Here is a 25,958-nt window from a genome sequence, read left to right on the forward strand (position 1 = left end):
CACAACTAGCTGTTAGAGTACTTGATTTTTGGGTGGAACCAGCCAGTCTTTAATTTACCACAACCATATAACACATGTACAATCACTTTCACTTCTTTCAAAAATTCTTTGAAAAAAAAAAAAAACCCAGATGTTGAAAAGTCTTCAGTTCACTAAACCTATTGAAGCTTCCAAGAAGACTCATAACTTTTAAAATCAAATTAAGTGAACACATCATTTTATCTGATGCACAGCATCTACTCTTTGATTCAGCTCATTTTCCTCAAAAACGTGAGCCTGTACAGTAATAATATTTGTAAAGGAGCCACAAATATGGCTAGAGTTCTAAAAATTTGGTCTACAAATATGTTCCCCCAAGTGTGACAGCCTTGCTGTCATACATATCTCTACTTACTCATCTTGCCAATAGGATGGTGGGGCCAGCGGGTTAAGAACTAATACAATGCTATTCAGTTTTTTTCTGCATTTACACCCAGGCAATTCGCATTAATGATGTGAAAGAACACTTAACAGACAACTCAAGTTTGCAAATTAGCAAGAGAGAAGAGAAAAATGACTCAGAACAACAAGCATACAGTATTACCAAATGCACTTTACACATTTATCCTGTTAAGTGTAGCTTAGTTTTGATGATTTACAATGCTAGTTCGTACTCAGTTTTGTAAGCATAATAAAGTCTCCGTAATCTCAGCCTTCCCCACAGCACCCTGCTATTAAATCTTTGTTGAGAAGTGTGATGAGACCCCTCTGGCTTCCAGCCCTCCCCACCCCCTGAGGGAATTGGCAAGAAATGATAGGGTTTGTGGATTAGTAAAATGAGAGGTTCTCTGTGCTTTTCCTTCTTTAAATATATATTTTGATAATCTGTCTTCTGCATCAGAGAGTCCCAACAGCATTAGACTGTTGATTTCTCTCCCTTCCCAGCCTCCAGGAAAAAGAGCAAGGCTGGGGCAGGACAGGTGGTTTCCATCTACTGCTACAATTGAAAAGTGGGGTTTAATTTTTTTTCTTTCCCCTTTCCCCTTATTCCATCAAGCAGGGATGATACGTAACTTACTTACACATGTTGGATTGCATATAAGAAGAAAATTGCACCATGAGACAAAAAAGAAAGAACTCATCTTGATGAGTGCCACCTTGTCCCTACCTATCCTTATGGGATATTTTGTTTCCTAGATCAAGAGGCTTTTCCAAAATAGTGCCCACATTCCAGAACACCTCTCAGTGATGAATCATGTGTATGATCCCTTAGATCTCTAGGTCCCCAGATGGATCAACTGGCTGTAAGTTCAGTCCCCAGGTTACTGACACTTACTCATGAACTGACCTGGGGCATACTTAATCCACCTGACGATTTTCAAATCTGGGTCAAGAATTGGTCGTCTTGCTCTGTATTTGAACTTCATCTTCTAAGGCTCAGTCTAGCCTGAGGTCACTTGGCAAGACTACAGCAGGATTTCAAGACTTTTAATACCAAGTGAATCAGTTTTCATCAAGGCAGACTCCCCAAGGGATGTGTCTCACCCTTGAGGATGAAAGTCACCAAAGGAACAAATCTCAAATTACCAAGAAACCCTCAGTTATAGGATGGAAAGAATCTGAAAGCAGGGTATCTACTGGTTCTCTGACAACTGAACTACCCTGGGTAACTCCCACGGGTGTCAAACCACAGAATATCTCAGTTTTCTGTTGTTTTACAAATCAACAAGTTTTCAGATTTCCTTCTCTCCTGATTCTACTCTACAGTTAACCCTTCAGAAGGTTATTCAGAATTCTCTCTTTCTTCATGTAAATTGTTTACCAAAAAGTATTCAGGCTATGGTGTAGCTGGGGAGGCTCACACATGTAAGAAAAGACTTCGAAATTAATAGAAGGGAAGCAACAAGGAGCAAGGAAAAAATGGAAGCAGAAAAGGACTGCAAACCAAAGAGAAAGGAAGCAGAGGACTATGGACAACAACAACAAAAAAAATGGAAGATCCATGGGTGGCTCAGCAGTTTGGTGCCTGCCTTCAGCCCAGGGCATGATCTTGGAGTCCCGGGATCGAGTCCCATGTCGGGCTTCCTGCATGGATCCTGCTCCTCCTCTGCCTGTGTCTCTGCCTCTCTCTCTCTCTCTCTCTCATGAATAAATAAATAAAATCTTAAAAAAAAAAAAAAAAAAGAAGAAGAGTTTTTAAGAAAGGACAGGAATCAGAGGGATTGAGCAAGTATGCAAATGGGATTGGAGGAAGTTAAAAGACAAAGAGAGTGAAAAAGAACAATGAGAGAAAGAATAAATTAAGAGGGGAAAATAAAACTAGAAATACCTTCTTGCTAAACTAACACTTTGTCCATCAGGGAAAAAAATAGAAGAAGAAGAAAAAGATGTAGCAGCAGCACCACGAAAAGAGTTAACTCAAGCAGCAGGAAACAAGAATTGGAAGAGTCGAACCTCCCAACCTACATTAAAATGATTTAATCAAAGAAGAAGGTAAAAGCATCATATTACTTTTTTTAATTAAAATACTTCCAAGGATCTTTAATCTTTTTCAGATTAGTCTGAAGGGTACCCTTAGCCAATTCAAGTTTCAACTTCCACACCTTCAACAAATGTGAATGATTGCTGACTTCGTTTCTCCCCCTTCTCTCTCTCTGATCCTCCACTTTTCCTTTTTTCCCATCAATCCTCCACCCTCCCAGAGAAATCATCCTGAAACAACAACAAACAGGACCAAGACTTACCAGATTTACCTTTTCTGAAATGTGTTTCATTGTCAAAAGTAAGCCTCCCCTTTCCTACCTTTGATTAGAATGGTGTGGTGTGTGAGCACAGGCTAGATTCCCTACTTTTAGAAAGCTTAAGATCAAAATAAACCAAATATTTTATTAGGGTGAGGGTTTTTGCATTTTTGAAGAAAAACAATATGCAGCCCATAAATAGCTTCACCGCACCATGTGCTAAAAATCCAGCATTTCCTGTACTGATAGTAAAGTTGTATAATATATAAAAGAATATATAGTGTATAATATAAAAAGTTATAAAGGAATAGTATCTTTTGCTTCTACTCTCTTCATAAAGCTGAACATAAGGATGACTATGTGGCAGAAATTCAATAAAAAGAGAACACTAAAGAGAATTCAAGGTTTGTTTAACAGCCCACTCTCACCTAAGGTAAGATTTCTTGCTGGCATAGCATACACTAGCCATGTCAGTCAAGTCACTATGTCTTTACTCTAACCATAGTGTTGATTCTACATGCATAAGCTTCTTTTAAATCACCAGGCATTCCACTGAAAACAGAATCATACTAATTGTCTGCATTTAATGGGACTTTCCAAAAATTATGCATTCTAAGGGATAAAAAAATGCATTCAATGAAGTCAATTAAGTGTATATGAGCTAGAAAATGCAAATAAATCCACAAAGAATACAAATACACACCCAACAGAATGCTAAAATTAAAAAGACTGACAACTCAAATGTGAGCAAAGAATCACAACTGGAACTCTCAGACATTGCTGGTAGGAGTGTAAAATGGTGCAACCACTTTGAGAAAAGGCTCACAAGTTCTTCATACATTTAAACATATCCCACTGCCCTTCTCCCATGACTCAGCAATTCTATCCCTACTTATCAGATCAAGAAAAATAAATATATGTCTACAGAAAGACCAACAGAGGAAGGTTCACAACTTTATTCACAAAAACCAAAAACTAAAAATAACCAAAATGTCTACCAATGGAAGAATGGAAATAAATTATGATATATTGATATTACAGGATACTACTTAGCAATAAAAAACACATTATTCATATACAACATGGATGAATCTCACAGACATTATACTGAACAAAAGAAGCTGGACTCAAAAAAACAGTACATATTGTGTGATTCCACTTATAAAAAGTTCTAAAACAAATGTGTGGTTAAACAACTTTACAAGCTAGTTACTTCTGAGGAGCATTATTGATCAGAAAGGGGTATGAGAGAAATTTCTAGGATGCAGGAAATCATCTTAAGAGGGATGTGGGTATATATGTGTTTTGTGAAAATTCATCAAATTGTACACTTTTGATTTATAAATTTCACTGTATGGAGATATTACATTAAAATCATAGCATTAATAATTGTAAACAACTACGAAACTCTAGTTAGTTGGTCTGCTTATATGATATGAATAAGGAACCTTGAAATTGCTTAATGTGTATTCTAGACTCAAGCAAATAAGTAAACATATTGAGAAATGAAGCTAGGTTTCTCATTATTCAAGAATGTAGTAACAAATATGGAGAGGAAAAAGACTGGGATGAACTTGAAGTGTTGGACTGCATTAGAAGCATCAATATGAACAACATGGTTCTTCTGCATATATTATATTAAATTTACAAATACACTTACTACTTGTATCTGCTAGAGGCTCTATAATCAATGATATACCCACAGCAATGAGAACACTTAGCGCCCATATCTTGGTTTTTTCCAAATACCTTTCTTCTTAAAGGAATGAAGAGGGCTCCATGGAAAAAAGGCTGATTATGAGACTCAAACAAGAATATGTTGAGCCTGGGGCATTTGTCTGAAGCCGAAACTAAGGTAAGTCATCAAATAATGATAAAGACGCATGGAATCAACACAAGATCCCATTTGAAGGATTCCCATTGGCTAAATCTCGGGCAATTCGAGCACCAAAACAGTAACAGTAATGAATTATGACCACTGAATAAAATAAAATCCAGAAGCCTATGGTGATATGAATAAACAAATGAGTGAATGAATAAGAAAGGAAATTGTGGTAGAAGACTAATAACTACAAAAATTATAGAGTTAAAATGGATGTGAGAACGAGGATATTTATATGGTGATATATAAATGAGAATGGAGAATCTCATTCTCCATGGAGAATGAGAGAATGAGAACGAGGATATTTATATGGTGTCAAAGCATCTTCCCACAAATTATTTATTACTTACAAAGGGAAAATAGTAACTTTACACTGGAGAAAGTTGGTGGACACTACCCTAAAGAAGCATTTAGTATCAACATCATCAACATTAGAACAAATCAGCATCACATACTTCCAGACCTAACGCACTGAGAAGAGGACAACATCATTTTGGTGGTGTTCCTGCCACAGAATGATGTAACTTGAATTTAATCACAAGGAAACAAACGCAAATACAGACAGGCATTCTTAAAGTAGGTGACAGATATTCTTCAAAAATGTTATGGTCAAGAAAACCAGAGAAAGACTGAGAGGTCATGCCAGGTGAAAGGAAACATAAGAGACATGACAAATAAATGTTATGCATGATCCTGAATTCTACACAAGAAAAAAAAACTATAAAGGACATTATTGAAACAACTATTCAACTATGAATATTGATCATGGATTATAATAGTGTTCTATAGCATTAAGATGTTAACTTTCCTGATTTCAAGAATTATGCTGTGGTCATGTCAGAGAATATGTGTTCTTACGAAATACATAAGATATATTTAGAAGGGCATGAGTCACCAATCTTCTCTCAAATGATTAAGAAAAAAACTAGTGAAAGGAAAAGATAATGATAAAGTAAATGGGGTGAAATGCAAATAATCATTGAGTCAGTGAATCAGGGAAACAGTGCATGGACTTTCTATTATGTATTGTTTTAGTAATTTTTCATAAGTTTGGAACTGTAACAAAACAAAAGTTACCAAAAATCCTAAAAACAACAAAAAATATATCTATGACCAATATCTATATATACAACATCAATGCTCAAACTTAGGTTCCAACCAAGAGTAATGGGTTTTCTGAAAGAAGGAAGATTCTCTGGCCTAACTTAGTTACCATAGGCCTTTCCTGAAGCCACAGTACACTTTTTTAGTATATGTGCTGCCGAAGTGAGCACACCACAGTACACTTTAATAAAGAAGCCTATTTAACTGGATTTAATCCAAAATCTCCACAAAAATCTGTTCAGAAAACCTGACTAGGGACACCTGTGTGGCTCAGTGGTTGAGCATCTGCCTTTGGCTCAGGTCATGATCTCAAGGTCCTGAGATCAAATCCCACATGGGGCTTTCTGCAGGGGGTCTGCTTCTCCCTCTGCCTATGTCTCTGCCTTTCTCTGTCTCTCTCATGAATAAATAAATAAAATCTTTAAAAAAAGAAAGAAAATCTGACTGAAATGGAACACCTTTTAAAATCTTAAATATCAATATATAAAATACATATCAATATTGTACGGAAAACGGAGAATCATTTGTTTTCTAAATACATTTCCTATACATGGGTAACTGAAGAAGGATTTGTGCTGGGAAACTAAGAGAGAGATAGAGACAGAAGAGAGAGTTATAAGCACAGACACACGCAGCCAGAGAATGTCAGCTTCAAATAGCAAGGGAAAAAATAACATGAATCTAAAAAATATATATCTACCTAAAATGTCCCACTCAGGCTGACATTGTCCATTTTTGTAGGATATATTTCTAAAGAGGGTAGAAATTTGGCAAACTGAGTTTTAGTTTTCTTAAACCATTAAATTGAACACGTTGTCATGCTTCTTGTTATTTTAAATTTGATCCATCCCATGAACTGCATAGCAGAATAGTGTCCATTTCTTAGTGGGAATCCACTGTGGAACAGGCACTATACAAGGCTCAGAGAATACAATAACATATAAGACACAGTTCCTGCCACCCATGAGCTTGCAGTCTAAAGAGGGACAGAGGGGATGTGAACACATGTAGTGGAAACTATGAGCTATAACAGGCCGAGGACTTTATGGGAACACAAAAAGACACCAAACTCAGGCAGAGAGGCATCAAGGCAAGTTCCCTTGAAGAAGTGATATTTACATCAAAATAAGTTAACACATGCTACCTTTCTTTGAAAAAATATTCAAAAGATTCTTTTTTTTTTTTAACTTTCTTTTAGCCATCATGTTAGATTCTAGACCCACATGTCATCACTATATTGGAAAAAAAGAAAGGAAGAAAAGAGAAAAATTTACCTATTAAAATCTAGGTACAATTCATTATGTAGGGACTATGACACTGAGTTTGCCACAAACTGCCATCGTAGAATTCTTTCTAAAGCATTTCCAGACTTACCTATGTGTTCAAGTAAGGAAGTAAAACAACTGGAAAAGAGCAGGGGCGGGGTGGGGAGCACAAACTGAAAAAATCAGAAATAGAACAGTATGCGAAGACGAGAAGTGATAAGTATTGTTTACCTGTCAACTGACATTGATTAATCTTGTGTTCGGTGATATCGCTCAGTGACTCGAACACCTGGAGGCAGCTGTCACAGCTGTGCACAGCTTCGTCTTCCAGCTCCTCGCCGTCTTCCGGCCTCTTCTTACAGTCTATTGCCTCTCCATCTTCAGTCTTGTCTTCAAGTTTACAGTTGGGGTCTGAAAGAAAATCAAGACTGTGAGTATGCGGTTGAAAGACAGGTTCTTTTAAAGTAACATTTAATCTTCTTGCTACCAAAAACAGAAGCACCATTGTCCCAGAAGCTGCAAAAGGAGGGCTTAGGGGCAGATTTTATTCCAGAGGAAGCAAAAGTGAGTCTTCCCTAAAACGTATCACATCAGGATGACTGAAGTTTTTCTTTCCCTCCACCACGGGGGCCTCTTCTCATTGCTTCCTTCAAATAATTCATCCGTCCACCCTGGCCATTTCTCATAGCTTTAGGGGGGAGAGGGGTTGCTTAAAAGGTAGAGATAAATCACTTCTAAAATTAAAGTCTCCATTGTAAATGAAAAAAACCACTGTGCTTAAGAATGAATTCCCTTTCTGCTAAATATATTGTTTCACGGGAAATTACTCAAATTAGCTAAAAGTCTAGAATAAGCTAAGCTAATTACCATAGGCACGAAATTGACCTTTACTTACAAACTGGTCAAAACATACAGTTACCCCATTATTTGTTAGACAGTGATAGCAAAATAAGCTCTACCACGCAGCAACACATTCTTACAAACACAGATTCAAGTGTAAATATATTGGCATGTCTCTTGTTTTTAGACATGTAATCATCAAAAAAAGCAAAATATATGAAGGGTAATGATAAATTATAATCAAGTCAACAACTTAAATGGACATTACCAATGTCAGAAAGCTAAGTGATGGGAAAAGTAAAAATAGCTCTATTCTACCCCTAAGAATGATACATAAATAACGAGGGGAATAAGAATGTAAAACACAGGTAATATTTTTACTCAGATCTTTATAAATACTTCAAATACTTTTTGATTTGATGGGCTGTCCTTTGATTCATTTTAGAGAAGTACCCCCAAACATCCTGGTGCCACCCCTCCTCTTGACAGGAAAGCAAGCGTAGGGAAGGAAGGGAAAGAGAGGATATGCCTCTTTAGGGGAAATTGGGTAATATAATCTATGACATAATTTATGGGACATTAATTCCTAATGGCGAAAGTCCTCCGAAGTCAGAAATAAATTATATCTCAAAATATAGTCAATAAAATGGTTATAAAAGAGTTGTATCAAGATACCAAAGAAATATGTAATGCATTATCTGTAGTCAATTTTTTATTATGGCAGGATACAAATTTGAAATGTTAAATCAAGAATTCAGAGAATTCAAATTAGCCCAGATTTCTTAGAAAAGTCAGTAGTGCCACCACACCACCATCCTGCTGTCTGCAAGTGCTCTCTGCTGCCCTGCATGTAACACTCATCTATGAACCCTACTTCTTACAAGTCACTATGGTCCTTTTTTTTTGCTGGCAGTTATTCTAAAGCCATTCTTCGCATTTGTAATAAACTTAACTCTATCACCACCCCTCAAATGATTCACATATGCCAAAATCAACTTACATTTCAACATATATAAAAATCTCTTGGGCTCCTGAAAAAAGCAGAGTTCTCATCTCAAAGAACAAGTATTTTGTTTGTTTGTGTATTTGTTTTTAAAGAACATAGTGTTTAAGTGAATTGGTAATTTGGGTTGATTTGCCATCTGGAAAATTATTATCTCAATGCTCTACACAGTGCCCATTTCAATAGACTGGGGTTTTGACTGCTCATTCCTGGGGGAGTAATCACAGGATCTTTTTTGTGTGTCTTATACTTTGCTCAGCACAGCACTGTGTCCAGGTGAGTGCTTAGTAAATATTATTTAGTGATGATAAAAAGGGAGAGGGGTGAGGAGAAAAAAAAAAGTACATAAAAGTCCTTTAACTGGTATTTTTCCTATAAACAGGAACAGATCGAGTACCACCAAATTAAAAAGTACCTACAGCCTACATTTCCCAAAATCGACAGGATGACCCATCACCTTGGACTTTGGTGATTTCAAATATTTCATCTAAAGCTATGGACAACAACAAATAGGTGGTGGTTCAACTATCACCAACAAACGAAACCTAAGTGGTAAAATACTGCCAAATTAGAGAGAGAGTCAGGAAAATAAATAACTGTCCCAATTATGCCAAACTGGCCCTCACACCACTAAACACTTGTTGGCAGGCAGTACGCACACACTAAATATTCTCTATTGCTTAGCATGAGATTCCAGTTTCTCATAAAACTGATAGCACTGAGGGAACTGTGGGTGCTAGGTCTGAATTTTAATATGATTATTTAAATGCTATGCATCAAGTTTGCAGAACTGTTTGTTTTTAAATAAGAAGATACTCTGAATACTTTAAGTAGTACGCAGAGAAAATGATAAAAACTCACCTTCCTTATTATTCAAGAATATGGACACTTTACATGAATCCAATATTCAAAATATCAAACAAATAGGAATGCATGCATGATGCTTGAGCTCTTAAAAGCTAGAGCATGGCTCCAGTTCGTGCTCCTGACACTGTGGCTAGTTATTAAAATAAGGGTCATTTTAAGACTAATAAAAAATGTTTTTGCTTCCACTTCTGCATTTACAGATAGAACCCTTTAGGGACCGAAGTCAGTCAAGCTTATTCACTTCTGCTGCAACTTTAGGATGCATGCTCCAGCCAACTGGCGAATTCGTTTTTAGGTCACCACTTAAGAGGGACCCTCTGGGGGGGTGGGTGCTATTATAGCCTATGATGCCTTGGCATAACAAGTGCTAGAATCTCAGTCTCTCTCTCTCTCTCTTTCTGTGAGTAGATTTTTTTCCAACCTCCACTTTCATGAAGAATTATTTCTTGCCCATTCAAAAGATGTTTATTTGTGTTAGGGGGCTCCATTCCTAAAATTAGTTGATGTAAGGAAGATTCTGGAAAGCTTACATTGTCAACCATTTCTTTCCCACAGGTGGCTACACTTCAATAATTGCACATGGCCTTAGTTATGTAGTTTTTATAAAGTCCTTTGAGATCCAATCATAAAAAATAATTGTATTACTCTGCGAGCCATTCAAATCTCTGACTTCGACCTAAGGGGTTATAAATACAAGGTCCATGCCTGTAAGTACTGCCCCTGCTCCCAACACCACCTCAAGGAGGACAATTGTTCTTTCAACTCAATTGTTGTGCTCCAAACTCCCCCAAAGGGCAGTATTTTTAAATATCCACAGACCCCCTGCGCTACAACTGCAAACCCCATTAGAGCTACAGACACCGTTCTCTGTCCTTTGACCTAAAGGAAGCCACTCGGACATGTGACCTCCATCCCTAATGATCTCACCTGCACCATCTACTTTCTGGCTCATCCTTTCAAAAGGCTGCTATGAAACCCTAGAGTTACAGTGTTCTAACCTGGTTAAAAGACTTAATTTTGGAACAAAGACACAATTATTATCACAAAAAAATAAATGGCAGCTCTCTGTTTCCAATTTTGTTAACTTTACTTATAAATGGAAATTTAAAAGAAGTATGTTTTTCCCCTTATTACGTTCTCTGGCAGGTGGTGCTTTCCTTCTCATCCTTCCCTTCATAAGGGTTGTTATTGCTATAACTTGGGTTTAATAAAATTTCAACTTTGGGGAAAATGAAAAATTGCACTGGCTTAAAAGTGTTGGAGGCAATAAACCCATGGACTTCAATTAATTTCAAGTGTGGGATCAGTTTAAGGCCAACCAGCAGAAATTCTATTCTGTCCATGTAAAAATGAGGTTTCACCACATTTACTTTTTATAACCTATATAAAAGTCAAGTAAAAGTAATGAATATCTAAAAGCCATCTCAGTGGACTGGCAAAGACTATCTGTATTCTTGAAACTCATCTTACATATTTCTCTCTGTGCAACACGGATCCCATGCCTGATCAAAGCTAAAATGTCAAACCACTGAGAAAACAGCCCAATTTCCAACCCATTTCACTGCCTAGAAGTGGACCTCCTTCCAAGCCACTTTTGCATGGAAAAGCACTGGCAAAAGAAAGAAAAACTAAGAGATCATGTGGTTATAATTATTACCAGGCAAGGAATATTTCTGCAGCTCAGTGGTAAAGTAAAACTCTGTCGCTCCCTGCTCCCAATAGTGTCCATCGCAAAACAACTGCCTCATTAAATCTCCGCAGTAAGATTAATATGCCGTAGCTGCACTACATTTATAACTTGGTACTCTATAAAAAGCACATTTGATGGTAAGAGCCAGAGCCTAGATACAAAGTATTACTATAAAAACTTCTGGCAGCCAATACAGGGTACAGGCCCTCTGTCCCTCTTGCAGGAGATCTAAAGGAAGCTTTTCCTGGTTAATTCCAAGCACAAAGCTCTACCTTACAAACCCTAGTCAACTTTTGTAAGAGTGGCAGAAACACAAGATTCTGAAGATGATGTAAATATGAATGCAAGAAGATTACTTAACAACTAAGATTGGCAAGAGATGAATGAACCCAAAATATTCCACTTATACACACATGCAAACTTAAAACATGACCATTTCCTAACAGTCTGTTCTCTGGTCATAGCCAGCTTTTCACCAAATTAAACAACCATGGCATGAATTACTCAATCTTAAATCAACCCACACAGTGCCAGTAAGTTAAAGAAATCGCGAACTAAAAAGTGAATGTTGCCTAAAAAACAAAACAAAACAAACAATTCTTGGCTTCATTGTGATGACTGTGACCTCCTGGATCTTAATCACCTAAAACTAAAAAAAAGGAGTAAATGTTCAGGAAAAAGTGGGCTCAACACTACACTACTAGTGGGCTAGTAAAAATATAATGGTTTTATTACTTGAGAAAACTGCCTCAGTTTTCTTCCAAAGATTTTGTCTAAAAATACAAAGGGCATTATAACTCAGTGTCTTATTCTCAGAAACTCCATGATGAATAAGTAAACAAATAACTTCTACAAATGCAGCCCACATTCAAATCCCCCAAATCACTACAAATGATGAACCCCACATTGACAGTCATCTTGTGCCAAATAATCATTAGCCGTCTAAGGTTTTTAAAGTTCACATCTGTATGTACAGCTAGCTCTAGGGTTTACTGGCATAGTTAGAAGTCCCATGCCTAAAGAGAAAAATCAAACGTTATCTGTTTAAAGCAAACTATGTCCAAAATCACTCCTCCCGCACAAGTGGGTTCAAACTGCATTCACTAATATATCTTGATACTTTTCGAGAACAGAGGAAAAGTTACCTTCAGGCTACAAAGAGTTAAACACAGAGCAAGCAAGCCTTCCTAGTTTTCAAAAACCAAAGGGCGGGATCATTATTTTGTGCTTTCTGGGCTCTAGCTATGCATTCTAACTTGAAATCCCATAAGATGAAAACAGATTTAGGGAAAATAAATCGCACACTGTTATAAAATGGCAAGCAAGCTCTAATGAAGGAATGTAGCATTACCAGACTGCACAGCCGTCTGGCCCACACCCGCCTGCTGGTCTGCTCCCTCATTTGTTTCTACTGTCAAGAAAAGGTAAACAAACAAAACAAAACAAAAACAAAAGCAACCAGTGCGGTGGCCAAAGCTATACATCCCAAACCCAGTTCTCAGCTTGCTGGGACAGTGCCGGCCATCAGCAGCAACTGTCTGGCACCAACAGGTCTGAAGAGCTCAGGCGGTCAAGGATAAAAATGTGCTTTTTTACTTTTTCTGCAATGTTTATTTGTAACCACTCTATGCTCTGAAAGTTATTAAATTGCTTTACAGAAAAAAGAAAAAAAAAAGCCCCTTTCATGTGCTTGTTCTTTCCTTTGTCCATAAAATCTTCTCAGACAGAATGCTCTCTATATTAAACAAAATCATGCTGTTGAATTTAGAATTTCCGCAGTGTTGCTTGATTGTACTACAGGTCTATTGCAGTCCTTGAAGACCAAAGAGAAATATCACAGATGCACTATTATCAAGGAGAACATGCCAAAGGTGAATTTATTACCACTCTTCTACCTACAATGGAATTCCTTGCAGGAAGATGCTAAGTGGGAGGAAATTCGCCTTGGGAGAGGTTAAAAACAACAACTACCACACATACACACACAGAGAACCATACACAGACTCTTTGGAACCAAATAAAAAGTTTCTCCCCTTCTGATCAGATTCCTACCCCAATTTTCTTCCCCCATTATCCTTAATGAGAAAATTAGAAAAAAGCAGTGTGAGCACTCCAACTTTCATATAGAGTATTCATCAATGCATTCCTGCCTTAAAGTCCTTTAACTTTCAAATTGAATTACAAGGCCTGCCTGGTCACACCTTCAGCAAGCAAATGTTTACTGAGTGCCTAAGCTAGGAATAGGCATCTGGTTAAGGGCCTGGAGATGCAAAGCCTAAGACCTGGTCCTTGTCCCAAGGAGCCTACAGGTTGCTGCAGAGCTTCCCAACAGGCAGGTCAAAAGTGGGTCTAGTCAAGTGTTGGAGGATATTTCATTCAGCCGTCAAAGCGACCACTTACAGCTGGGGATAATGGGAAACTGGGGGCCTGTTGCCTTCCCATTTGCCCACTTATGTCATCAAAACTTAGCGTTTTTCTGCATAGGCCATTACATGAGAGGGCTGGCAAGCTCCAGTGGGGATGGGGGGAGATGAGCAAATCGATGAGGGCAGAAGGCCCCGGTGAGTCCTTAGATGAAGAAGTCCACACACCAGGGGCATTTAAATCACATAAAGCAGAGCAGGAAAATTCTATCTAAAGAAGACCAGCTTGGTCTAGGTTTGAAAGGATGGGAGCCCCAAGGACAAGTAGAAAATGGGTCTCCAAATAGAGGAAACATACGTAAAGGCATACAGATGCGTAAAACCACGTGATGCCTTCCAGGAAGTGCAAGTTTTTCTATGCTATTCCAATGGGGGGGAGGGGGACAGATAGAGTGGGAAAAAAGGGGGAGCCTTGGCAGAGAGGAGGTTGGAAAAGAAGCTAGACTGCCAAGCAACTATTGTGAGCTAAACGTTCACAGGCTAACTTCAGCACGATAGGAGGCCCTCCAGTCAGGACTGAAGGTGAGTGACTGATTCCCTTTTAGAAAGATGCCCCACTGGAAATGGAGAGGGTAGGGTAGGGTTCCAGACCTGGAGCAAGAGGTCAGCCAGAAAGGTGGGAATCAGGTGCCAACAGTCAATGGCAGAAAAAAGAGCCAGGGAGCCACTGCAGGAACGGCTTAGCCCTGAGTGTGGGTAGAAGAAAGTGCAGAGCCATCTAATGACTGCCAGCCACTAGCTGCAGGAGAACCATTCCTGGAGATGAATGTGCGTGCGGTCTTGGTTTTTTTTTTTTTTTAAGATTTTATTTATTTATTCATGAGAGACACAGAGAGAGGCAGAGACAAGAAAGGCAGGCTCCATGCAAGGAGCCCAACATGGGTCTCGATCCTGGGACTCCGGGATCACGCCCTGAGCAAAGGCAGATGCTCAACCACTGAGCCACCCAGGTGCCCCATCTGTCTTGGTTTTAAAACAGGTGTATTAATGGAGGCTAATGGCTTGCTTTTTCTCACTATGTTCACACCCAGAGTTTGCCTTTTATCCATAATCCCACCAAAGTGGAAACTGGAGAGAGATTGGCCAGAACTACCACAATCATACCAGCTAACTTTTTAATCCAGTGCAAGAGATTGGCAACGGCCCCCATGACACCTCTGGGGACTTAGACCTTTGGTGAGATTCCTTTTACTTTAGTCTTATTTCAAACATACACCAAGCCAAGGGAAAACAAATCCAAAATTTGACTAAAGACAAAAACAGTAATTGATTCTAACATCTCTTTCTTCGGCAATACTGCAAAATGTTTATTCAGACAACTATGATCACTAGTGAAACATACTTGGAACTAGGAATTAGACACTTGGATGTTTGGGAAAGGGTCTAGTTATTTCCTCTTTAAATATAACAAATATTGCAGCTATAGAAGCCCAGACGGGAAGCATGACTCCATCCCAGCAAAAGAAAATCAGGGCAAAAAGCCTTTGTATTCCAGACATCATACTTTTTGATACTTCCACTGACTATGCTTATTACTTCAGCTATTTTAGATAACACCAATCCAATTGTAACAGTATTTCTGAATTCAACACTTAAAGTTAACTATCTCAACAATTACTGAAACACTAGCTTAGGGGGACAGTGTTTTGTTTTGAACAAGAAATGCTTGCTGAAATGTAGCAGTGCTCATCTTTACATTTTGAGAAGATAAACTCCAATCTCATTCACAAAAATCAATCCTATATTTTCACTCAGTTCTTCTGGTTAGTGACTTTCTTTTATTCTTTTTCTTTTTTAATTTGGGAAGTTCCTCTTCTAAATTTTAAATCTTGTATTTGAAAGACCAGCACAACTGAATTTGTCTCAAGGTTGTGAATTAGACATAAAATTTGGGACTTTTAATATCCTGTTGCATGGACATATATCACCCAGGAATATGAAAACTTCCGTTGTTTTTTTTTTTCTTTTTTTTTATTTTTTTACCTTTAGCCACTCCTATTGGCTCTCAAACAAAACGGGGATCCAACTCTAATTACAATACAGTGGAAACTGCTTTGAAAACAAATATTTTAAAGATTTTTTTTTTTTTAATTTTCTTTCCTAATTGGCACACAGTGGAAAGCCCACATTTCTAAGAAGTCATCCTCAGGAAAATAAAAAAGTGGTTTCTAAACAACTGCTTTGGTACCATGACGGCTAAGCAGAAGAGGAAAAAGGAGAGAGAAAAATCCTACCAAATAGGTACATGATGTGTAATGAAAGATCAGAGCAAAAAAGTGGGGCTGTGATTTATGACTTATGAGCTATTAGAAAATACAAGAAAATTTATGTATAATTGGGGGGAAAAAAAGAAATTCATTCTGTTCTCCTCTAGTTGGGCTAATAAATTTCAAAACACATGCAACCCTAAATGTCTAAGGTTCCTTCAGCCTGATAAACAAAACAAGAAAAGCCACATAACTAAAAATAAACTATAAAAATAGATCATTATTGAATTAATACCATTTCTGCAACACTTCCCTTAATGAGTATGAAACAAAGGAAATATAACAGCATCATTTTTAACTTTTTAACTGCACTTTTCATTTCCTAGAATACAATTCCTTAAGTTTCCATATGCATTCAATTAATGTTTTTCTTTAGTTTTAACTCAATCTCTCCAAAAAACAGATGTTAAAAATGCGCTTTCATCTCTACAGAATGACAACCTTGCCAAATGTGAATTCAATCTGCATGTATCTGCAGACAAGTAATAAAGACACCAATGCCATTAGCATAATCAATACACAATTTACAGAGCTACCCAGATAGAACTGAAAGTGAACGTGTATGCCATTATCTTAGTAACTATAAATTAATAGTCATTTGTGGAAATATGTTCCCACTTATATTGTTTCAATCTTGAACTGTCAAGATAATGTGAGCATATATTAAATATTTTTATAGTATTGATGTTATATATAAACATATTTTAAATGATGATATATTATCAGATAATCTCCAAATATGCATAAAGTAAAATTAACTAAATCAATCACATATCAGGGAGAATGGCTGACAAATAAGCGCCTATATTTAATCATTTTTCTCTTTTACCATGTGATTTAATAAGCAGATAAATATACATATGTGTGCGTGTATGTATATAATTCACAAACATCATTTTAAGCAAATACACATGGGGAAAGAGCATGCATGATCTCAGACGGTGAGCTAGAAGGGCCAGATCTCATCCTATTTTCTTAAAAGAATAACAAGGGATCTAATCTAATCAATCCTAAGACTGCTGCTTTTAATTTTGAAAAATCCAATCCTTTTGAAACTTCCTTTTCAGTCAACACTACCAAAAAAAAAAAAGTAAGTGCCATCTCTAAAATGCCATATATAAGACTTCAGAATTGAAATCATTTTTGGGGGGAATGGTGACATGTCATGCCCAAAATCTTCCATGGATGACACCAATGTCCCATCAGTCCTTGGGGCAACCTCTCCCCAACAGCTGTGTCCATCTCCTTACAGCACAAAGAAAATATGTATGAAAAAGTGGCATCTTTCAAAGAAAACAGACATTGCTTCAGGGTGGTAACATGCCAGGTGGAAATAGGAATTTGCTTCTCCACACAGTGTATTTGAAACAGCTAATGTGACATTATCAGGAGGCTATTCAACCCAAAGTCCTATCCATTGTTAAAATTTTACAGGCACAACTATCACTCATTTTTTCCTATAACTCAGACTGGTGGGCTCCATCCTAGCAAATCTCCTGACGTCTGGTGAGAGTATCTAGAGGAAGGCCTTTGAAAGTCTACTCAGCTTCTGTAAGGGGGCCTTTCCGTTGAGGTTTTACCAGCGATGAGAAAACACTCCTGGATCCCTCACTCCAGCACCCCAGCACTACCTCCTCTACAATACCTCCCAGATCAGCTTTCTGAGGCCCTCAATGCTTTTATCAGAAGCCAAAGACTTTAATCACACAATTAGGGATTTGTCAGGTTTCTACTGCTTTTAATTCTCTTTCAGGTATAACTGACTAATATATTTTTTTCTTGCAGAAGTAACTTTCTCGGGGGAGGTGTAATAGGGGAGGGTACTGATATCTAAATACTTAAAGGATAGGGAACAGCAGAGGAGAAACTCAGAGGCCAGGGGATTAATTCTTTCCACCTCTTGACTGGGCTTAAGATTGGTCCTGGCTCCTTCTGTTTGAAAATTATGAGATTAAAGACTGCCCATTTTCAAGTCCAGAAGTCTACATTCTTTTTCTACTTCAGCCATGTTAACTGGATGAGCCTCATTTTTCTCATCCATAAAATTGGAATAATAATAACTGACAGGGATCCCTGGGTGGCGCAGCGGTTTGGCGTCTGCCTTTGGCCCAGGGCGCGATCCTGGAGACCCGGGATCGAATCCCACATCGGGCTCCCGGTGCATGGAGCCTGCTTCTCCCTCTGCCTGTGTCTCTGCCTCCCTCCCTCTCTCTCTCTCTCTCTCTCTCTCTCTCTGTGTGTGACTATCATAAATAAATAAATAAATAATTTAAAAAAATAATAATAATAACTGACATAAGATTCACTTTAGATCAAATGAAATGCACAGTATTTTTGGAAACATTAGGGGTTCCCAAATGCAGAGGATATTCCATAGTGAATTCACATCCACTACCCCTCTTTTATTGTAGAGAACGGTTCCTAAAAGTTTAATATAAAAATTGGTACAATTTTTCTCAGGCTGTCTACAAAAGGGGAAAGATTTTCTGCAGGACACAGAGAAGCAAGCAAGCCACAGAACTGTGTCCCACCTCAGGACTTCGCAGAAGAGGGAAACATAAAGGGGTTAAAAGATGCGTGCTTCCTCAGGGGCCCTAGGAATTGCATCCAAAATAAAAGGCTGCTAAGAGTTAGTAACTTGCTAAGAGCCAGACACATATTAGGTGCCTTACATTTGTTACCTGACACAACAGTCTTGTGAAGTAGATTCTCACCATTTTATTGGTAAGAAAAAGGCTTACAGAGGTTTGACAACATGTGGGATTCAAACACAGGCCCGTTGGGCACTGGGTCCCTTAGGCCAATTCACTGGGACACATGTTGGTTGTACCTCCAGGACTAAAAGCTTGATATCCTGACAGCTAAAACTAGAATAAGGAAGGTGATCTCCCAGAGAGTGAGCCCCAGAATTGGGCTTTTGTAAAGAATCTGAGAGGGGTGGGGAAAGACACTTTTCCTTCCACAGTCTAGAATGTTTACTTCCATGAAAGGCAATTCCTACAACCAGAAATCAAGAGACTAAGACTCTCCTCCCTATTGTGTCACAATGTCCTAGTGTGACTTGAAATGGGGTAGTTCAGCCCAAACTACCACCTTAGCCCAAAACACCCTTCCCAAAGTGTCTTCTAGAACATTTATTTTAAAATATCTCAACGTGGAATTTCTTTTGTCACTCACAAAGTGACGATATCCCACTCATTAAAGCAGCCTCGTACAATCCTCTTGACTCTCTCCACTCCAATTTTCATTACTATTTCTTTCACTTCATTTAGCATTAAGGTTGAAGGGAAAAAAGTATAAATGGCTATTTGAAAGTCATCTGATTGGATACATTAAGGTTTTAGGCTTTGTCCTAATAGAAAGACAACTTTATGACATTTATAATTTCGTTACAATAAAAAGAGATGGTAGTGCCCACACAGAGTATCAGCAGACTGATGAGCGCGCAGGTCAACCAGCGGCCAATGGCTTGGTTTCTTGAGCCTGAAGGGACCCTTGGAGCCCAGCGTCTTGGAGTGGGGACTGGATGATTTTGTGAGCTAAACAAAGTAGAACTGGTGACCAAATGAGCAGGGAGAGGCCACAGAAATAAAAATAAAGCAAAATGAGCTGTTAGGACTTACTGCAGAATAGAATGGAGAAGAAGTTAGACACCAAAGAATTTTCAGACAATCTGCCCCAAAATAAAGTTTCACATAAAATTAAAGCAGTGGCTAGACACAGTCTGATACGGACTCATAGTTAACAGCAGATGTGCATTCCTGTGTTCTCCTTCCATCTTCACACTCTGTACTCACAAATACTTCTAGACAACAGTGAATTCCATTCTGAAGCCACGAAGAAAATGCTTCTAGATAAACTTACTGATGAGTATGGCGATGTAGAAAATCATCCCCTTGTTCAGCTAATTCTTTTGTAAACCCAAGCCCAGATTTACCTTTTTAATTTAAGGATTATTAATAAATCTACTATGATTAAACTTTCATAATGATATGTGAATTATTTGTCTCTAGCTCCTCTCCCAAGAACAATTAGTCTACCTTTGCAAATTAGCATTGGCCCTTTTGCAAAGAACCTCAAAGACACAGACCTGACTTACCAAAAAGATGGCAGAGGCTCTAAAATTAATTAGCTCCACGTTATGTTTCCATTATCTTTTAATTGGAATTTCTATAGGAATTTTTCTTTCAGAACTCTGTCTACATTGGCAAAGCAAAATGGAGCTTAGAACAAGGTGCTAATTTGACCAGTGTGAAAGAGCTAGCTAGCCATGACACACTCAACCTAGCAAAGATATCTGCAGGGAACCCACCCAAGACAAACCTCTGAAAAGGCTGTGTGCAGCCACATGGATACCTAGAAATCCCTGCTCCTGAACCACAGCAAAAAGGAATTTTCTAGAATAGAAAAGGGTTGTATACCATGGAAGGAAGAGTTTCCTCACAAGACAGAAAACTCTGAGAGTAAGAGTAAAAACCATTGACTAGGTACTTCTCATTTGCCAGATACTATTCTGAGAGTTTATAAATTAACTCTTAATTCTCACAAAAACTCAATAAATTAGGTACTAATATTACCCTCACTTACAGATAGAGAACCTGTAGTCCAAAGTGATATAATCATTTGCCCAAGGTCAACCAGATTAGAATTTCAAGACAGGGTGTCTGATTTAACAGCCATGCTCTTAACCACCATACTATATTGACCTACTAACTAAATATTTGCTAAGCACCTACTATATTTCTAGAAATGTGGTTACGTGCTGGGAATACAGGGGCAGAAGGGCACAGACAAGACCATTCAGCCAGAGTAATGGGAAAGACAAAACTAAAAACTAAAAGAAATATCAGAAAAGAAAAAAAACTTTCTATGTCAGACACAAAATCTGTTACTTACAAGGGAAAGCACTGACAAAATTGAAAATAAACAATTTTAAACTTCCATACAACAAAAGAAAAAAATTACCACCCACAAAGTCAAAATGGGGAAATATTTGCAACACAAAAGTCAGACAAAGGACTAATTTTCTTATTAATATGAGCTGCTTTCAAACCAAAGAATAAAAGGATCCAAGGAAATACAAAGACAATTCACAGAAAAATAAATACATATGATGTATAAACATAGGAAAGGATGCTCATAATTATAGAAATGCTAATTAAAATGTCAATGAAATACCAGTTTGCTTGTTTCACAAGTCACATTAGTAAAGATAAAGTATTTAAACACAGATCCTTTCTAACCCTGCTGTTAACAGCAGTGTGAACTAGAATTACCTCTGTGGAGGGCACCCTGGCAAGATCTATCAAGATGTTAAATTCATGTTCCCTTTACCCCACAATCCCATTTTTGGGAATTTATCCCATTTATATAATCATACATGTCAGCAAGAACGTGTATATGCTTATTGAAGCAACATCTGTAAATAGTAAATCAAGCAAAAGAGAAGTAAATAAACAGAAACAAGCTGATGGCCATGCAGGAGGAGGGTGGAATGAAGGAACATCATGCCGTGGGTAGTACAGAGTTGTTAGAATAAAAAAGAGGTCCTCAGTTGGTATGGAGGGACTCCTAGGAAATATATTTAAGGAGGGCAGCACAGACAGCTCTTACTTTGGTTGGGGAAAGAAAGATACCCAAAAGACGCACATGTATATGTCTAAAGACATTATCACTAGAATCCTCATCCTCTCAAAACTGTGGAACAGATATTGAAAGAACAATTGGAAGAACAGGCTAACATTATTAGCCTGTCCAGGGTGTCGATGCATCTCACTCAGACTTGGCTTGGAGAATTGCATGAATGGTGGCAGAGGCTTCAAACATCTGCTCTGAGACTGTTTGGGGGGACTCTGTGAATAATGCTATTAGGAATCAAAACAACAGAAAATATCTTAAAAATGTGAGTTGAAAAGTTTGGGTAGGTAGATTAACTTTTTTACGATCTTCCAGTTTCTCTATGTAAGTTTTCAATTACAGAATATACTATACAGAACATACAAATAAGGAATCAGATTGTTGATGTACTGTCCTATTCTAGTGTTTACTGAGCTCCCTGATGTGGAAAGTGTGCTAAGAATTTGCAAAGATCATAAGCAGAAACATATTGCACAATTTGAATATATTTTCCTAAGTATCCAAGAGGCCAAATAGAGGAGAGTTGTTAAATTGTCTTATGATACCAAAATAAGTGAGTTATTTCCAGTATTTAGATAGCATTATAAGAATGAAAAGAAATCCAGATGTTTGCAAGAATGAGTAGATCTAATGATGAAAAACTCAACAGATGCAGTCAGGGTAGTTCACTTAAAAGCAAGAAAACCAGGCCCATATATAAAGGATGATCTGAACTTACACACAAGTTAACCAAGGGCAAATAATATAAAAGAGATGTCACTTGTATGAACTGAAAGTATACTACTGCTGCAAAACTAAGTACAGGTTGGAATTAAACATTACGAGGGAAACAAAGAATCACCTCAGTAAGTCTTCACAGACTGTGAGCTTCATGAAACCCATAAGCAACTAACTGGGTCTGACTTGTTCCTTACTATATCCTTAGCACCTGACACATAATTGATGCTCAACTAGAAATTCCTATAGAATGCATGACCATATTCAATAGTTTTCATTCAAACCCATATTAAACTTGGGGTGCCTGGGTGACTCAGTCGGTTAGGTGTCTGACTTCAGTTCAGGTCATGATCTCAGGATTCTAGGACCCAAATTCCTCCTCAGAACTCTGTGCTCAGCAGGGAGTCTGCTTGTACCTCTCCCTCTGCTCCTCCCCCTACTCATGCTTGCTCTCTCAAATAAACAAAATCTTTAAAATATATATTAAACTTCAGATTTGGTTGGACAGTGCTTCCTCTATGATCCTTCCCTGACTTCACTGATATCTGTGAAATGTTCTCATAACACCCAGTACTTTCCTTTCACATGACTGTAAATTATTAGTGTCTATTTAATTATCCATCTAATGTGCTTCCTCCACTGCCTGGGTGTAATTCCTTCATAGCATCCCCAACTCTAAGCACTCCTAGACTGGTAAAAGATAAGTGTGCAGTATCTGTCGATGAAACAGATGACTGAATTACTACATTTGCTTGTGTACTTTTACATCTGTTTGTTTACCATCTAGTTTTAGGCTATGGGAATTCAAGAAAAAAATACAGAGTCCTTGGGCACCTGGGTGGCTCCAGGCAGGTAAGCATCTGCCCTCAGCTCAGGTCATGATCCCGGTGTCCTGGGATAGAGCCCTGCATCGGACTCCTCACTCAGTGGGGAGCCTGTTTCTCTCTCTCCCCACCCCACCCCTAGCTTGTGCTCTCTCTCACTATCTCAGACAGACAAGCCCTGCTCTCAGAGGGCTTCTCAACAAACCAGAAAACCAACCTAGAGCTATGGTTTCTATGGTATGTGACCATATAAAGGGAATGATAAAGAGAAGAGTCATTTTAAGTCGGGTGGGTCTGAAAAAGCCTCACAGAAGATGAGGGATGAGTCTTAAGAAATGAAAATAATATTCAAGTCTTTATTGTTGTACAAAACTGACTTGTGAATTCACAATCTAAGTCTAGAGGAGATTCAATGTGAAGCTGTGAAAATCATTAAAGGTTTGGGCCATGCTGCTATATGAAAATGATACCAGCATCTGGGCAAACGGATGAACATGAATTGAAGATGACCAGCCAACAAAAGTCAAACTAAATTAAAATGCTGTCCTTAAAGCAACACACTTTGACCTTGGCTCAAACATTTGTACTGCTGCAGGTTCATAGCCATCCCACGGCAAACATCCAGGCAAACAGAGTTGGTCACACACTCACTAGTGTGTGATTTCTAGTCCAAAGTGGCTGTGGCTGTGGCTGTGGCTGTTAGAGGTCCTCCCAGTGAGAAATGACAAACTCCTAGTGAGGGGAACTGGTCACTGGCCCTATGCTCACATTTAGAAACTACAAATTGCTGTATGGAAATTCCAAAACTTGGATGTAGTCAGATTTCTTATAAAAGCCCTGTGGATGGTTCAGTAGGTGATACATGTGTTCTTCTATATCAGCTCCCTATATAGGGGGTCTGAACAAGAAATCATAGTGGAAAGTAAGACCATCTCACCTCTGTTGTTTGGTTTTGTTCCATTAGCTACAACTCAATCAAGTTCACAACTTAAAAAGCATGCTTGCCCCATTAATATGAATTATTGATCAACTTGCAAGAATTACAATTTCTTCAATATGAGAATTCTACAGTGACAGAGATAGAAGGAAATCAGAAGGCAATAACACATTCCTTCCGCAAGAAATGAAGTGATTTTAGTTCCTCGAAGTTTACTGAGCACGAAGTATAAGTCAGGTACCTGGCTGAGCATTCTCCTGGCCAAGGGACACAGAGGCAAAGACAGAGCTAGGGCGCCATCCCAGGGGTTGCCAGCCCATCACACTCAGACTGGGTTTTAAATATGCAAATCAGCAAGTATAAAAAACAGTTACATTTAACAGAAGCTATAAAATGGTGTTATTATCTTGTAATGGTTTTATTTTGAAGATTAAAAATTTGGTATAATGATGCAATACTTATGTAAATGACCTATATGATTTTGGAGGAGGCAAAAGGGATTTCATGTTGATCATCTTTTTCTTCGGTCAGTTACACTCCACCATCACCATTCATTCAGCACTCACATCTTTGAACATGAAGACCATCAAGACACCCAATATCATTATCTCTAAATTGTCTTATGCTTAAGATTTATGATTCTGCAAAAGTTTATTTCAAAGCATTCACCTGTCTCCCAGGGGAGAAATAGTCAAACCTGCGCTATGGACTTTTCAATACCAACTTGTTTCATTCCTTAGTGTTCTGTTCCTGAATATTTAATGGAATGAGTTCCTTGTGACTTGTTTCACCTCAATTTTATATGGCAGGGATTCCTAACTGAAGTTTGGTGTTGCTGGGTTTTTTAATATCAGCATCATACATACTCTCAATTATCTTAAAGGATGACATAAATCTTTGATTATTTTTAAAGATAAATGTTAATATCACACAATTAACTTTCAATAATGTTATCCAAATCTTTTTTTTTTTGGGGGGGGGGCGGGGGGGGGGTAAAAGATATTGCTAAGTCAATGGCCTAAATCCAAAAGAGATGGGAATATTCTATATATTGTGTTTAGTGGTTTCAGTTCAAATGAGCGTTTTTACCTTTTAATTTTAAGAGGAAACATTGCTCACTATTCTTAAAAATTATAGCTCACCAACTTCTGGTGCCAACAATGTTTTGTAATCCATTTTATCTAACTTTTTTAACTGACTTAACTTGCTGAGAAAGCAAATATATCATGTACATGTATCTCTTTCTCCTTACTTGCTTTGCTTCCTTCCCTAAATTAAAAAGCAAGGAAGATATTTAAAATCTCATCCAGTTTTCTAGACCAGAAGCCTCCTCAGAGCAAGGTTTATGTCTGCTTCGTTCACAGCCTAATTCTCAGAATTTAGCATAAGGCCAGGAACAAAATAAACACGGGAGGGAGGGCAGAAACCCTTGTTAAATGATGAAATGAGCCCCCTCATTTTACAGAGAGGAAATCTGAATCCTAGAGAACAGAGGTTAAGTGGCTTGCCAAAAAAGTTCAGACCGCACATGAGAGCTGGCCCCCTTGCCCTTTCTACTCTGTAACCATCTCCCTACTAGTACTAATACCCAAGTCACAATACTTATGACCATGCCTAATTGTTTCTGTTTTTATTCTCTACTCTTTCCAGGAATTAATATGCACTCTCTGGAGCTCACAGTTTGTTTTTTTTTAACCCCTGCCTCTGCAAACAGTCTATCTAACTTTTCTTACTGCACATTGACAGCCCCAACCACCCTACATGATACACACAGTGACTTCA

General features: G+C 38.1%; 1 protein-coding gene across 7 annotated transcripts in view; it reads right to left on the reverse strand.

The window, feature by feature from the left end:
- ZNF521 (zinc finger protein 521) overlaps window positions 1–25,958 on the reverse strand; it is a 275,252-nt gene that overhangs the window by 238,720 nt on the left and 10,574 nt on the right. For 5 of the 7 annotated variants that reach the window (XM_041773263.1, XM_041773286.1, XM_041773255.1 and 2 more), the window contains one exon: window positions 7,203–7,382. In XM_041773263.1, the coding sequence (XP_041629197.1) occupies window positions 7,203–7,382 (180 nt within the window). Of the gene's footprint in view, window positions 1–7,202; window positions 7,383–19,479; window positions 19,585–25,958 lie in introns of those variants that run through there. The other 2 variants (XM_041773294.1, XM_041773280.1) reach the window with 2 other exon arrangements.

Source organism: Vulpes lagopus, chromosome 1 (genome assembly GCF_018345385.1).
Source record: "Vulpes lagopus strain Blue_001 chromosome 1, ASM1834538v1, whole genome shotgun sequence".
NCBI lineage: Eukaryota > Metazoa > Chordata > Mammalia > Carnivora > Canidae > Vulpes > Vulpes lagopus.